The sequence below is a fragment of the Ochotona curzoniae genome, unplaced genomic scaffold (assembly GCF_017591425.1).
Source record: "Ochotona curzoniae isolate NIBS_2020 unplaced genomic scaffold, NIBS_Ocur_1.0 contig_430, whole genome shotgun sequence".
Classification (NCBI taxonomy): domain Eukaryota; kingdom Metazoa; phylum Chordata; class Mammalia; order Lagomorpha; family Ochotonidae; genus Ochotona; species Ochotona curzoniae.
Window position 1 is genome coordinate 1,043,609 of NW_024466219.1, and position 13,795 is coordinate 1,057,403.

At 62.5% G+C, this 13,795-nt stretch overlaps 1 protein-coding gene across 1 annotated transcript in view; it reads right to left on the reverse strand.

Moving 5' to 3' along the window:
- Positions 1-13,795, reverse strand: part of COLGALT2 (collagen beta(1-O)galactosyltransferase 2) — a 45,180-nt gene continuing 31,385 nt past the window's right edge. The window contains exons 5-12 of the mRNA XM_040985185.1: positions 12,282-12,486; positions 10,042-10,161; positions 6,917-6,993; positions 3,709-3,815; positions 2,461-2,593; positions 1,281-1,408; positions 744-950; positions 1-277 (exon numbers count right to left, since the gene is read on the reverse strand). Of these exons, the coding sequence (XP_040841119.1) occupies positions 1-277; positions 744-950; positions 1,281-1,408; positions 2,461-2,593; positions 3,709-3,815; positions 6,917-6,993; positions 10,042-10,161; positions 12,282-12,486 (1,254 nt within the window). The remainder of the gene's footprint in view (positions 278-743; positions 951-1,280; positions 1,409-2,460; positions 2,594-3,708; positions 3,816-6,916; positions 6,994-10,041; positions 10,162-12,281; positions 12,487-13,795) is intronic.

Consider the following 13,795-nt stretch of genomic DNA (forward strand, 5'->3'; position numbering starts at 1 on the left):
TCAGAGCTCGTCCCTTGAGGACGCAGTGTCCAGGGAGGTGGGGGGCAGCTGTGCCTCTGTGTTCTTGGCCCTGTCATGGCTGTGCCCTTGCTGCCGGGACTTCCAAGGGTGGGCCCTGTCCCAGTCGGTGGCCACCGTCTCATTGTCCCAGATGGTCGAGGTCTCCGTGTCACTCAGGTAGCCTGGCTGGCCGGTGTAGTGCGTGGGGTGGATGAGCAGGGGCTCAGCAGAGAAGGCCTTCAAGTCTCGGATCTGGTAATGTGCTTTGTACTCGGCCCTGCAAGGGCAGACCCACATGAGGGGGGGCTGGCAGGGTGCCCCCCAACAGCCAGGTCCCCCGGGTGCCTCCAGGAGGCGGGCACGAGTGAACAAGCATGAAGGCCACACACCTCCCATAGCACACGGTGGACACCCTGTAGGGACTTGTCCATGAGACACCCACACGGGGACGGGCAGGGACTGACCAGGGGCTCCCTACTCGGGCTGCTTGTCATACGTGATGGGCGGGAAGTGACCGCAGGGGACACTTACACGGGGTGCTTGTCATACGTGATGGGCGGGAAGTGACCGCAGGGGACACTTACACGGGGTGCTTGTCATACGTGATGGGCGGGAAGTGACCGCAGGGGACACTTACACGGGGTGCTTGTCATACGTGATGGGCGGGAAGTGACCGCAGGGGACACTTACACGGGGTGCTTGTCATACGTGATGGGCGGGAAGTGACCGCAGGGGACACTTACACGGGGTGCTTGTCATACATGATGGGCAGGAACTCGTCCACAGGCAGCATCTTGCCAAACGGCTCGGCCCGCACCAGCTTCTGGGCCCCCTCCAGGGAGATGGCATAACCCAAGGTCCAGTAGGAATAGTCAGCCTCCACCAGGTTGCGCACTGAGGGCACTGCCCGCTCCGGCTCCTTCACCTGCATTCTCTTCCTGCCGATGTAGCTGAAAGGAATGCCGCCACGGACAGCTGGCATCAGGGGTCTCTGGCCTGAGAAACTCCTGGCCCAGCCCCACGGACAGGCTGGAAGCCGGGGCTCTTGGTTTTAGGCAGAGGCGTGCAGGCCAAGCCTGAAGACCTCCAGGGAAGTGGCAAGTCACAGTGGCCAGGGCAGGGTTTTGTGCGAGTCCCAGCTCTGATGCCAAGGGATGGAACCATGGCACTGGCCTCTGGGGCTCTCCGCTGCTGGGTTCCTCTGAGCTCCAAGTGGCTCCAATGGCCCCCGACCCCAGGCCTGGTCCCAGGAGCTGGCCCGTGGGGGCTTGGGCACTCACATGAGTTCCCAGTCCAGCCGGGCCTGCTCGACACCCTCCATGAGCGTCACGAGCCGCCTCTTGAACTGGTGCTCAAAGCGCACGTCATCCTCGATGACCAACACCTTTTCCAGTGCTCGGTCAATCACCTGTGGACACGGAGGGAAGACCATGCAAACCAACCTGCTCCGTCGGGCAAGCAGTGCCTGGGCATGCACGGCCGCTCGGCACTAGAACGCAAACACTGGCCTGTCCAGAGCACAGCTCCACAAGGTCATGGCAGCGAGCACACAGGGTCAGTGTCACAGCCAACCCTGGACGGCAATGCTGGGTACCCCCACCCTTACCTACGATGCCACACACAAGTCTGCACACCACAGATGTACACACATACATACCACACAGATGTACGCATGTGCATGCACACCACGCCAAAATAGCCACGCACCACAAGGCTCCTCGCAGAGGGCAGGGCATGCCAGGCTGCACTGCTGGTCGGGGCAGGGTGCAGCTGCAGGACCGTGTGGTGTTGGGGCATGGCTCCTCGCAGAGGGTAGGGCATGCCAGGCTGCACTGCTGGGCGGGGCAGGGTGCAGCTGCAGGACCGTGTGGTGTTGGGGCATGGCTCCTCGCAGAGGGCAGGGCATGCCAGGCTGCACTGCTGGTCGGGGCAGGGTGCAGCTGCAGGACCGTGTGGTGTTGGGGCATGGCTCCTCGCAGAGGGCAGGGCATGCCAGGCTGCACTGCTGGCTGGGGCAGGGTACAGCTGCGGGACCGTGTTGGGGCAGAGCTCCACATGTCAAGCTGTGCTCAGCTGTGTGTCAGACACAGGCCACCCCTGAGGGAATAGCCATGGTCACGATCTTTCAGTCCAGCAGAGGCCAGGGGTCCTGCCCATGATTGGGGGCCCGAGTGCCAGCTCTGCCTCTCCTGACCACATGGCTGCTGGAGTGAAAGTTCCCCTTCCCGTGTGACCTTTGACTCTCGCATGAGGTTATTCAATGGTGACAATGACATGTGCCGTACAAACAGGGCATCCTGCAATGATGAGACTGCTCAAGGACAGTGGCCTGGGGTGGTGCCAGACCCCTCTGTACTCCTGTGTGGCTGCCCTCGGGCAACCCTCCCTGAGCAGCCACAAGGGGAGGCTCCTGTGGGCTCCCCTGTCTGCCGAGCCATGCTCACCTCGAGCCATGCTCACCTCTTTCCACACCGAGTAGTGGCTGAGGAAGCAGCCGATCTCGCCCCTGGTCAGGGGCCTGGACGAGTAGGGGTCGCGGTACCCGGGCAGCATCTCAATGTGGAGGGCCTTCAGCTGGGTCGTGTTGAGTGCCCTGTGGAATTGGGGTGAGGTGGGGGTGAGCAGGGCGCATCCCCCTAGTGCGAGGGAGGGAAGTGCGTTTGTCCTGAGAGCCTCCACGCACAGGGAACTGTTTCTTGGGCCTCCCAGCTTCTTTCTTTTTAAAAATTGCACTTATGTGAAAGGCAGAGCTTCAACCACTGGTTCACTCCCCAAATGCCCCAGCAGCGGGGACTGAGCCTGCCCTCCTGGGCGTGTAGGAGGACAGGGCCAGGCGTCAGGCCCACTCCACGGGCCGCGTGAGCATCCCAGCCAGCACTGAGTGGTGGTCCCACAGCAGCTCCTCCGACAGACTAATGCTGTACCTGCCCCCGGGGACAAGCGCCCAGCAGCATCGGACACTGGGAGGGGGAGGGGCAGAACACCATGTGCCTGTGGCCCTCCTCTGACCTGGACACAGAGCCTGGACACACAGAGCAGAGATGGCCCACGAGGCCATGGGCGGGGACCGGCAGGTCAGCTCTCCACACCATGGCGTGTGTGTGCACAAGGAGCAGCTGTGCTACCATCAAAAAACATGTAGTTCCCCGACAGAACCCGGCTGGCATCCTTGCACTTCCTGCCACCAGGACAGGTACCTCCTGTGCTGGCCTTGCCGTCCACACATGGCAGGAGCCGGAAACAGGCAACTGCATCCAATGGGAGGAGGCTGTGGAGCGGGCTTCAGATCTGCTCGGCCGAGGAAACTGGCCGGACACTGCACCTGCAACACGTGGTCTAAGGGGCTGACATGGTGCAACAGGCAAGCTGCTGACCGTGACCAGGAGCCTGCATGCACGCAGGTTCTAGTCGCAACGGCTCCACTTCCCATCCCTGCTAATGTGCCTGAAAGGGCAGTGGAGGATGCCCCAAGTGCTTGGAGCCCTGAACCCACTTGAGAGACCCAGCTGGAGTTCTTGGTTCTAGCTTTGCCTGAGCCAGCCCTGGAGTGAACCCGCAGGTAGAAGAGCTCTCCTTGTTTCTCTGACTTCCAAGTAAATAAAATCTTCCAAAAAGCATCCCCCCTTAAATGGCCCAGGAGTCTTCGGGTGCCCCGGAGTGACAGTGATGGAGACACGCCCTCAGCGGCTGGGGGTGACCCCCACTCACTTCCCGTCCACGGCCTCTACGACCTTGACCGCGATGTCCTGCTCCTGCAGTGTGCGCAGCATGCGGCCCCGCCTGTCCTGCCTGCGTTTGAGGTTTATCATGAAGATCTAGCACAGGGAGGAGAGGGGCGAGTGGTTACCGGAAGCTGCCGCAGGCTGTCGGAGGCGTTTAGCAACTCCCTGGGTCGCAGCCGGAGCCACCGAGGGCCAGGAGGGGCCTGCCCACGCTGCTGGCCAGGTGTGTGCACAGGCCTGAGGAGCCAGGCTGTCACCATGTGGCCACCTCGTGACCCACCCACGCCCATCGTGTGTCCCCCGTGTCATTCCTGCCTGAGGAGTCCCCAGAGTTACTCCGTGGGAGGCCAGAGGTAAGTTAACCGCAAACACACAGCAGAGTGGGGAAGCGACAGCCGGGCAGGTGGCTGACTTCATCAGCACACTCGAGTCATGTCCTGGCATCTCCACTTGGCCAGAGGCTCATAACGCCGGGACGAGAGGGGTGTGACAAGTCCCGACTCGGGGCTTTTTTCCAGAGGTTGAGAGCTGAGGCACTGCGGGTGCCACCGAGGTGGCATTGTAGCTGTTCCCTGTGGGCACTCCTAGCTCCTGAGAGAGGTAGGGACAAACGGCCCTGCCCCATGACAAGGAAATTTGGGTAGACCAGTGGCACCGTTCGCACATCCCCTAGCTGCAGGACATGCTGGACAGGACACCTGTGTGTGGCTGTGAGGGACCACAGCAGGTGCACTCTGCCTGTCTTGCCCCACCCGGCCCCTCTGGATGTGCTGCTCGAGCTGTGAGGCCATGACTAAGAACTGCCAGTGAGCACCTCGACTCCTAGACCTGCAGACCGGCTGGGCCCCAGAGGCCTTGCACCTGCGGCCATGACAACTCGCTGTGACTGAGCCCCTCCTCCAAGGTTGGGGGGTGCTGGCAGCCAAGCATGGGGACACACAATGTAGCCAGAGGGGGCAGGTGGCGCTGACTCCGGAGTGTCCAGCAGAGACCCTGGCCTAAGAGGCAACAGCCCATTCCCTCTTGTGCAAAAAGGGGCAGAACAGGTGCCTCTCCCGCGCCAGTGTGATGGATGTTGCACGGCAGGGGTGTCACCCGTGTGCTCTGCGCGGTGGCTGGAGCCAGGAGCCATCCCCCAGTGCCCTCCAGCGTTCAGAGCACGTGGTGCTACACGCGGGGTGACACCTCCCTGGGCGGAATCGGGAGCAGTGCCCCTGTGGACCCGAGGCAGCTCGCAGACTGAAATGCCTCATGGAGTCATAGCCTCACATCCAGACATTTCCAACCCCTGAGGAAAGCTTCCAGGAGCAGGAGTGCGGCAGCCAAGGTTCTCTGGGCCACAGGCAGTGCTGGCGCTCAGTCCCTCACAGCCGTGCCCTGACTGGCCAACAGGCAGTGCTGGCGCTCAGTCCCTCACAGCCATGCCCTGACTGGGCAACAGGCAGTGCTGGCGCTCAGTCCCTCACAGCCGTGCCCTGACTGGGCAACAGGCAGTGCTGGCGCTCAGTCCCTCACAGCCGTGCCCTGACTGGCCAACAGGCAGTGCTGGCGCTCAGTCCCTCACAGCCGTGCCCTGACTGGCCAACAGGCAGTGCTGGTTCTCAGTCCCTCACAGCTGTGCCCTGACTGGGCCGCAGGCAGTGCTGGCGCTCAGTCCCTCACAGCCGTGCCCTGACTGGGCCGCAGGCAGTGCTGGCGCTCAGTCCCTCACAGCCGTGCCCTGACTGGGCCACAGGCAGTGCTGGTGCTCAGTCCCTCACAGCCGTGCCCTGACTGGGCCGCAGGCAGTGCTGGCGCTCAGTCCCTCACAGCCGTGCCCTGACTGGGCCGCAGGCAGTGCTGGCGCTCAGTCCCTCACAGCCGTGCCCTGACTGGCCAACAGGCAGTGCTGAGGGTCCTGTGGTCATACTACACCTGCCGATTTCCTAACTGGAGAACTGTTTCTGTAAGGGTGATTACTTGGTGACTCCCGGCCTCATCATTGGCCATTACCTCAGACAGTGAGTGTGCGACTGAGCGCCACAGTGTGGGGCCACTCCCTCCCAGCCTCACCTCGGGCCCCTGCCTGCCCGCCATGCTGTGGCCTCAGGCCACCTGGGGTCATCAGGGAGACCAGCCAACCCAGAACACAAACACAGACACATCCGTGTTAGCCAGGCCTGCATCTGCAAGCGCTGTGCTACGCCGTGACGGGGCCAGCAGGCCTGGCCCAGCCAGCAGGCCCGGCCCAGCCAGCTGGCACAGCCTGCTGGGTAAGCAGACATGACAGCCAGCGAGCGTGGCCACCCAGGCTCAGGGCCGCAGAGACCCCGGGCCAGCCGCACTGCCTACAGCTGGCGTTTCCCACCAAGCCAAGGGGGCCAGTCTGCCGTGTCCTGCCAGGGTGGGCTTTGCTGGGCCCCCCAGGTCTGTGACTTTAGGCAGAAGGAAATCTGCCATGGACACCGCGACCCCACGCGGAGGGGCGGGAGCGAGGGCCGTGTCCCGAGGAGGCAGCTGGTCGGTGACCCAGGGATCTGAGTAGCCACGAGCTCCTCCCGGAATTTTCCTGAAGACTCTTGGCTCTTCCCAAAACCTGGTCCCAGTTCACCTCACAGAAGGAACCCCGGTTCCCACCGCCTGGGTGCGCCGGGCGTTAAAGGTGTTGTCCTGGGAGGAGCAGCAGCACCGAGCATGGGGCGAGGGCCTGGCCACATTACAACACACCACACTCCACGCCCGTGACACTCCACGCCCGTGACACTCCACGCCCCGTGACACTCCACGCCCGTGACACTCCACACCCCGTGACACTCATGCCACACTCCATGCCACACTCCACGCCCCGAGACAATCCACGCCCCCCGACACTCCAAGCCCCGGGGAGTGTTCTCGCTTAGGCCCTGCTGCCACTGGCACTGCTCCAGGCTCCTGGCCACGGTTCCTGGGGGAGGCAGAGACCAGGCCGCACCTGCCCCGGCGTGCCCGCTGTGTGTGTGACCAGGACAGGCAGCCTTCCCTCTCTACCCCCTCCGAAGCTGCCATGACGCTGCTGCTGGCAGGACCGCATGGGCTTGAACCAGCTTCTGTCTGCCCAGGCCTGGTGCTGCGGCCTGCTGCCCAACCTCGAGGGTGAAAAACAGCGCAGAGAATAAACAAGGTGGGGTCCGGCATGCTCCTCCCCGCTGCTCACACCCTGACCGGAGGCGTCTTACCTCGTCAAACCCCATCTTGTCCGGATATCTAGGGGCGACAGACACGAACTGGGAGGGCTCCATTGGAGGACGGTCAACTAGAAGACCCAAGAAACTCATCAGTCACAGGCCCTGGGGCAGGAGCCCCCTCCCCCACAGCCAAACCTCAGGGTGGGGGCAGCTGCTCCAGCCTTGGGGCTCAAGCCCCCCGGCCCCCAGAGCCGACCCGTTGACGGCCCACGGCCATGCCTGACCCGCTGCAGCGGAGGCCACCTTAAAGCTGGTGTCCCCAGAGCAGCGGACAGCCCCCGAGCAGCTCCACCATAGCACAGGGCGCCAAAGGTGTTGTGTCTGCAGCGCTGGGCCCAATGCCTGCGCTGGTCCGACCCGTTCTAACCTCTTCACTGTCAGAGCCATCCTCCTCAAACACGGAGCTGTCCATCCCTGGTGCCCTCTGGGGGGTGGACAGGCTGCTTCCTGCCAGCGTCACTCTCATGTGTGTACTGCTCTGACTCATGCCTGCTGTTCGCACTCCCCCGAAGATGACTGCTGGTAAAGGGGTTCCCTTCCCTTCACGGGTCCTGCCTCACCCGACCCGAGCCCCACTGTCCATCAGGAAAACAACCATGCTGGCCGGGACACCTGGGCGTGAGGACATGGACACCGGACGGGCCAGCACTGCTGAACGGGGCACAGCTTCCACAGCAAGCAGCCCTTCCACCACGCGTGACCTGCTTCAGTTACTGTCCCTCCCACTCCTGTGTCATACCTGGGCTGCAGTTGAAGCGCAGCCCGCAGGACACCTGCCTCCCCAGGTCCCTCCTCCACTGGCTCCAGGCCGTCCTGGGTGCCAGGCGCCCATCCCCCTGGTCCCCTCCATTGGCTCCCAGGCCGTCCTGGGTGCCAGGTGCCCCCACCACCACCACCCCCGATGATGGCAGCCTCCCCCCCATCTCCTATCAGTATATAAATACGCTGCAACAGTCACCTTAAACTTCAAGCACACAGACCGCCCGGTACACGGCCCCTCACCACAGCCCGTGCCCGTGCCCCAGCCTGTCAAGGTGCCACTCCCCACTCCTGCCCCGCCACTGGCCCCTCCTGGCCCACTTAGCCACCAGGGTCCTGTGGCTACATGGAGGTGGCCCTGGTTGAGGTCACCACAGAATCAACTCTTTGTTCTCATCCTTGGCTCTTGCGAATGCTCCTCCCGCCTTGCTCCTCCTCGCTGCCAGGCCGGCTGCGGCCCGAGGGACCGTCCTCCCTCGCTGTCCTTAGCTGTGTGAGCTCATGCTGCTGGCTTCCCAGGGCCGCCCGGGCCCTCAGATGTCTGCCTCAGACTCCCCACCCCATGGTCTCCCGCCCTTCCCAGCAGATGGCAAATAAACATCTCAAGTTTCACGCCCAAAACTTCCCTCCACAAAGCCTTTCCCATCTCAGTAAGCGGGATACCGGCCGAATCCCAGAGGCACGCCCCGAGCCTGAACAGCATCCCGCTCCCTGCAGGTGCTGGAGCTTTGCTATCAAGCATGGCCTCAGCCCGCGTGCCCCTCGGCCCTCCGCGCTGCAGCTGTGGCCACTGCGGGGGCCACCTTCTGAAGCACGCAGTTGTCACCGAGTGATCCCACAGGTTCCACTGAGTGCGAGCCAAACTCCACGTGGCCCAGGACTTCACCGCCCTGCAGACCTGGGCCAGTCCTGCCCCAAACCCCCGCGTGTCCATGGGTCCTCAGTCCTGCCTTCCACGCGGAATGCTCACCCTCGGCTCTTCACACTGTATCCTCCCCCCGCACGTCGCCTGTGTGGCTCAGAACGCCAGCTCCCAGAGCAGGGCACCAGTGGCATGGCCAGTGGCCACCCTCCCACTGGGCTCCAGACGCAGTGTCCACGGCACTCCCTTCCCTCGGGGAACTCCTGACCAGGCCTGCCTGGGTCACAGCCGGCCCTGGGCCAAGCCTGGGCAGCCTTCAGGCCCCGTTTCCATGCTAAGCTCGGGGCTTTATTTACACTCTTAGTCCACTACGTTCTACTTTCTGAGATCCAGAGGCGCTGGCCTTATGACACCGCAGGTCAGGCTGTCACGGCAGCACCTGCATCCCAGGGAGGAGCTGGCGCCCAGCTGCTCCCTTCCCAGCCAGCTCCTTGCTGTCCACCTGGGAGAGCAGGGGAGGGTGACCCAAGTGCTTGCACCTGCACCTGCACGGGAGACCCGGATGCAGCTCCTGGCTCCTGGCTTCAGCCTGGCCCAGTCCCCGCCGTTGCAGCTGTTTGGAGAATGGCAGCAGAAGCTTGAAGTTCAAGGGTTGTTTATAGCTCTCTCTCTGACTCTGCCTTTCAAATAAATAAAATAAATCTTTGAAAAAAAATGTCCTCAAAATCTGAGGGAAAATAATTTCTAAAATAAAACTGGAATGTGGGATTTTAACAACATTTTAATGAGAGCTCAATGCAGTGGTGCCCCCCCTTAGAGGGCCGTGCGCCGCTCAGTAATCTCCAGGCTGCTCTCAAATGACTTTGTTTTGGAAAAAAAAAAAAAAAAAAACGATTTGAAGAAGCAGAGAGAACACACGCCCAGCTGTGCTGCTCCCCAGAAGCCTGTGGCAGCTGGGAGGAAGCCAGCACCCAGGAACTCCATCCAGGACCCCCACATGGGCTCCAGGCACCCGATTATGAGGGCCACCCTGTGGCCACTTGGGGTTTTCATTAAACTCCAGGGTCTCTAGGCAGCTGGGGCAGGAACTGAACCCGGGTGCTCTGACGGGGACATCTGACCCACCAGGCAAATGCCCGCTCCTCGGATGGCTGTGCCCTGGCCAGACACAGCATGGTCGCCTCTGTGTGCCCCGAGGACTCCTCTATGCAGTGCACTCGGGGCTGACCACTCCCGGGGAGTCAAGGCTGCCCGCCAAGGGCAGCGCCTGGCCACGCCCCGAGCTGCGTGCGGGACCTTCTGCCGTTCTTCCTGGCAACTCTGCTCCGAGCCCTGGGGACCCCAACACCTCCACCCCACCGCTAAGCAGGCTGCTCCCCCACAGCCAAGTGAGGCCACACCATGGCTCTCGTCCCAGCTGCTGCGGCCCGGTGCTGCCGTGTCTGGTCCCATAGGAAAGGGCGGAGGCCGGCCCCTGGGGAGCGCAGTCACTCACTCATGGCTTCTATCTGCACGTGGACAAGGTTGTCGACGTCTTCCTGCAGTGTCTGGTGGGGCTTGAGCGGGATGGGCAGGTAGCCGTAGTGCTCGCGGTTACAGAGGTACATCTGCACACCTGGGGACAAAGCCCACAGTCAGAGAATGCCTGCTGGGTATGCCAGGAAGGTACTGCCCCGGAGCCTGGGAGCCTCGGAGCTCTCAGTTCCAATGGGGGCCGTGGGGGGCGGGCGGCCCGCTCCTCAGGTCAGAGGAAATTGGGTTTCTCTCCCTACGGACAAAGCACACACACAACTTAAAACACATGGGAGTGAGGATCTGTCCTGGGAACAGAACGGAACTGGAGCCTGCCCACAGGAAATAAGCAGATGGGAGGAACGGCGTCCGTTTGATGTGAGCGCAAACAGGAAAAGCCCGCGAGGTCAGCAGATGCTCAGCCAGGCGCACAGAGCCAGCCGCGAACAAAGGAAATGCAAGGCTCTGGGCTGCTCTCCCCTCGGCAGGCCCGGATGGGGAGCCTGCCAACACACACACACACACACGCACACGCATGCACACCCCTTCCAGAATGAGTTCACCAAAGCCCTTCGCAGCCCGCTGCAGAAGCTAAGGCCTGGTCTTCAGGCCGGGTCCCTCTGTTCGCCCGGAGCTAGGACACAGCAGTCAGAGCAGCCCTGAGTCACCAGGGATCACCGTGCCGGAAGTGTGCGCCCACCAAGCTCCGGTCCCGGGCCCAAGCGTCTGAGCCACGACTTCCCAACACACTGGTGTTTTCCCGAGCAGTGCCTGCCTGGGACTGCCCCTCCTGTGCAGCTGGGACCTCAGCCCACTCGGGTGCTGACAGCGGAGGGCAGCAGGGACAGAGCCTTTGTCCCTGCCCTTTACTGACGGCAGCGGGCCTGGCAGTCACCGTGACTCCTGCCGGCACCGAGGGAGCCTCCGGCTCGGCTGGCTGCCCACGGGGCCGTCTGTCAGGGCCACGAGCAACTCAGCAAGTGAAGGAGAAGGCTATGTCAGCCAGGCATCCTTGCCCCTCGTCCAGGCACCCCGTCCACGGAAAGGGCTGTGATATCCAGCCAGCCTGTCCTGCGGGTCATGCCTCACTGCTCCTGCACCGCACACCACACGGAAGGCAGAGGAGGGGCCTGTAAGCGGGCCTTGAGGGCTGAGAAACGGCTCCCACCTGTTGGCAGGGGCACCCTCAGGTCAGAAGGACCTGCAGCAGCATCCCCACCACGGCGCAGGAGAAAACGGAGGAGTCCAAACCTGCTGGGTGGGAGCCAGGCGAAGCCAGGGAGCTCGGGAGCAGAAAACCACAAAACCAAACGCAAAGAGCGGCGGGTGCCAGGGTAGACAACGGAAAACTCGGACGGGGCTGAGCGCCGGGGTGAGGCCCTCACGGCTGCGGCGGACTGAGGATCCCAGGGCCATGTGTCAACAGCTAAGGGTCAGGACGTCCTTGCAGGACCTGCACAGGCCTTTCTGGGGTGCCACGGTCTCCCCTGGAGTAGGGCAGCAGGGCTCACTCTGGCGACAATGGCTGCTCTGCCTCAACGCTGGGTGCTGTCCTACAGGGAAGGCCTTGGGGCCTCCTCAGCCTGGGTGCTCTGGGCCTCCTCAGCCTGGGTGCTCTGGGCCTCCTCAGCCTGGGTGCTCTGGGTCTCCTCAGCCTGGTGCTGTCCTGTGACTGTGATATGGAATGTGGACACTGGTCAACATCAGGGTGCCCCTGCGTGTGAAGGGCATGTGCCCCCTGCTCTCTCATGATTGGAACGTACTATGGGCAGGCACCTGGAACCCCTTACTGCTGTAGGAAGCCTAGGTGCAGAGGCAGCCTGGGAAGGGGCTGGGAGCTGGGTGCCATGCAGCTGCCACAGCAGCTTAGAACTTCCAAGAACAAGCACGCGTCCATTGCTACAGTCTGAGGCCTGGCCGGCGTGGTCCAAGTCTCAGCCAAGGCTTCCTGGCTAACAAAGGGACTCCCACAGCAAAGAGAAGCCACGTGGTGCTGGAGGGAGCCGCTGCCCGCTGTGGGCTCTCTGCACTGCCACCGTCCAGAGCGCCACAACCGCTCACTGGCAGGAGCCTGCCCTCGCTCTGCTGTCCACAGAGAGCCATGCAGAAGGTGCTGGCCTGGTCACTGCAGACAATCTGGTGCCCCTAAGCCACCTAACACGGGGTGATTTCTTTGATTAAACTGCTGACGTCTTTGTCCCAGCGTAGCACCTCTAGCAGTACCTGCTTGCCTGCTGGAGAAGGCAAAGACGATGATGTCATCGAAGGTCCAGGCGTAGTCGGGGTGTGGCGGGTAGAAGGCCAGCTTGCTGGACGCCTCCTTGCGCAGGTCGACGAGGAAGGTGGAATGCACCATGGGCACGGGGAAGCAGCCCGTGCGCTTCCACTCGCGGATCTGCACGTAGTCCGGCGTCCGCTTGTAGAAGCCCTGCGAGGCAGCACACGGGGTTGGGTCTCCGCGGGGTGCTGAACACAAGCCCCAGTGATGCCAACTCACCCCGACCCACACTCTCCGAGGCCTTGGGATGAAGCGGATTCGGACACGCATGGGCTCAAGGCGTGCGGGGCACCTGGCGCTGGCCTGAGTAGCCACAGAGGCTGAGCCCTGAGCAGGTGCGGCAGTGGTTCTGGGGCTGTGGCAGCTGCCACGCACAGCACCATCAGGTCTCAGCTGACTCCTTACTGGCCAGTTCCCACACCTGTTCACTCCTTGGGGCTATCTGCAAGGCAGGCGAGGTAAATCCTGGGAGTGCCCAGAACTGTGCCCTGCACCGAGGAAGCACCGGCCTCCGCTCCCAGGAATGACCTGACACAACGGCCAGTCTAGACTCGCTCGTGCGTCACCAGCGCGTGGGGTCCCCTGCAGCACAGGTGTCCACCCTAGCCCCTTGGGGCTCGCCTGCAGAGACTGCCACCCACGCAAGCGCCAGGACAAGCTGCTCCTGGATGTTGTTTTGAAATTTTGACTTGAAAGACACAGAAATCTTCATTTCTGGGCTCATTCCTCAAATACCACAATAGTTGAGGCCTGAACTCCAAAACTCCACTGGCTTTGAACAACCTGGGCATCAGCCAGCTGTTGTCCCTTCCAGACTCAGGCATTCACTCGACAGACATCTGCTGGGCACTCACAGGAGCTCAGACCTGTCTAAGCCAGGAGGCCTCAGGAACACGGCCCAGGCCTGGCTCTAGCAGCCATCAGCCTGCCGGTCTCACACCCCAGGGCACCGGCCAGGACTACAGCCAGAGCTCAGGTCACTCCAGAGAAGAGCACAAATTATGAGAAACACCGTGGGTGATGGTGGGCTCCCTGGAGTCACGGGCCAGTGTCTGGCGGCACAGCACCTGCCGAGCTGTGTGTCCTCGGGGGTTGCTCTGTGGCCACAGCTGCTGCGGTGGTGCCAGCGCGCACATCCACAGCCCTGCCTGGGTAGGACACTCTGGCTGAGCTTCCTGGTCAGACGGGTCCGGCCTGCACCGCCGGGAAGAGCTGCACGAGGCCTTGGAGCCCATTCTCAGGGCAGTGTCACCATCATCCCCGCCCCTGTCAGCCTGGGACACGGAGCTGCTTGGCCCACTCTGGACTTCTCGCCGTCTGAGCCTTCCTCCTGGGTGGCAGCTGCCAGCGCTTGGGGTGAGCCCAGTGCTCTCCTATGTGACCACCCTGGCACTGGCTGGCCAGCTTTGGGGTGAACTGGCCACAGATATCAATGATTATCAAGACACTTAGATTCTAA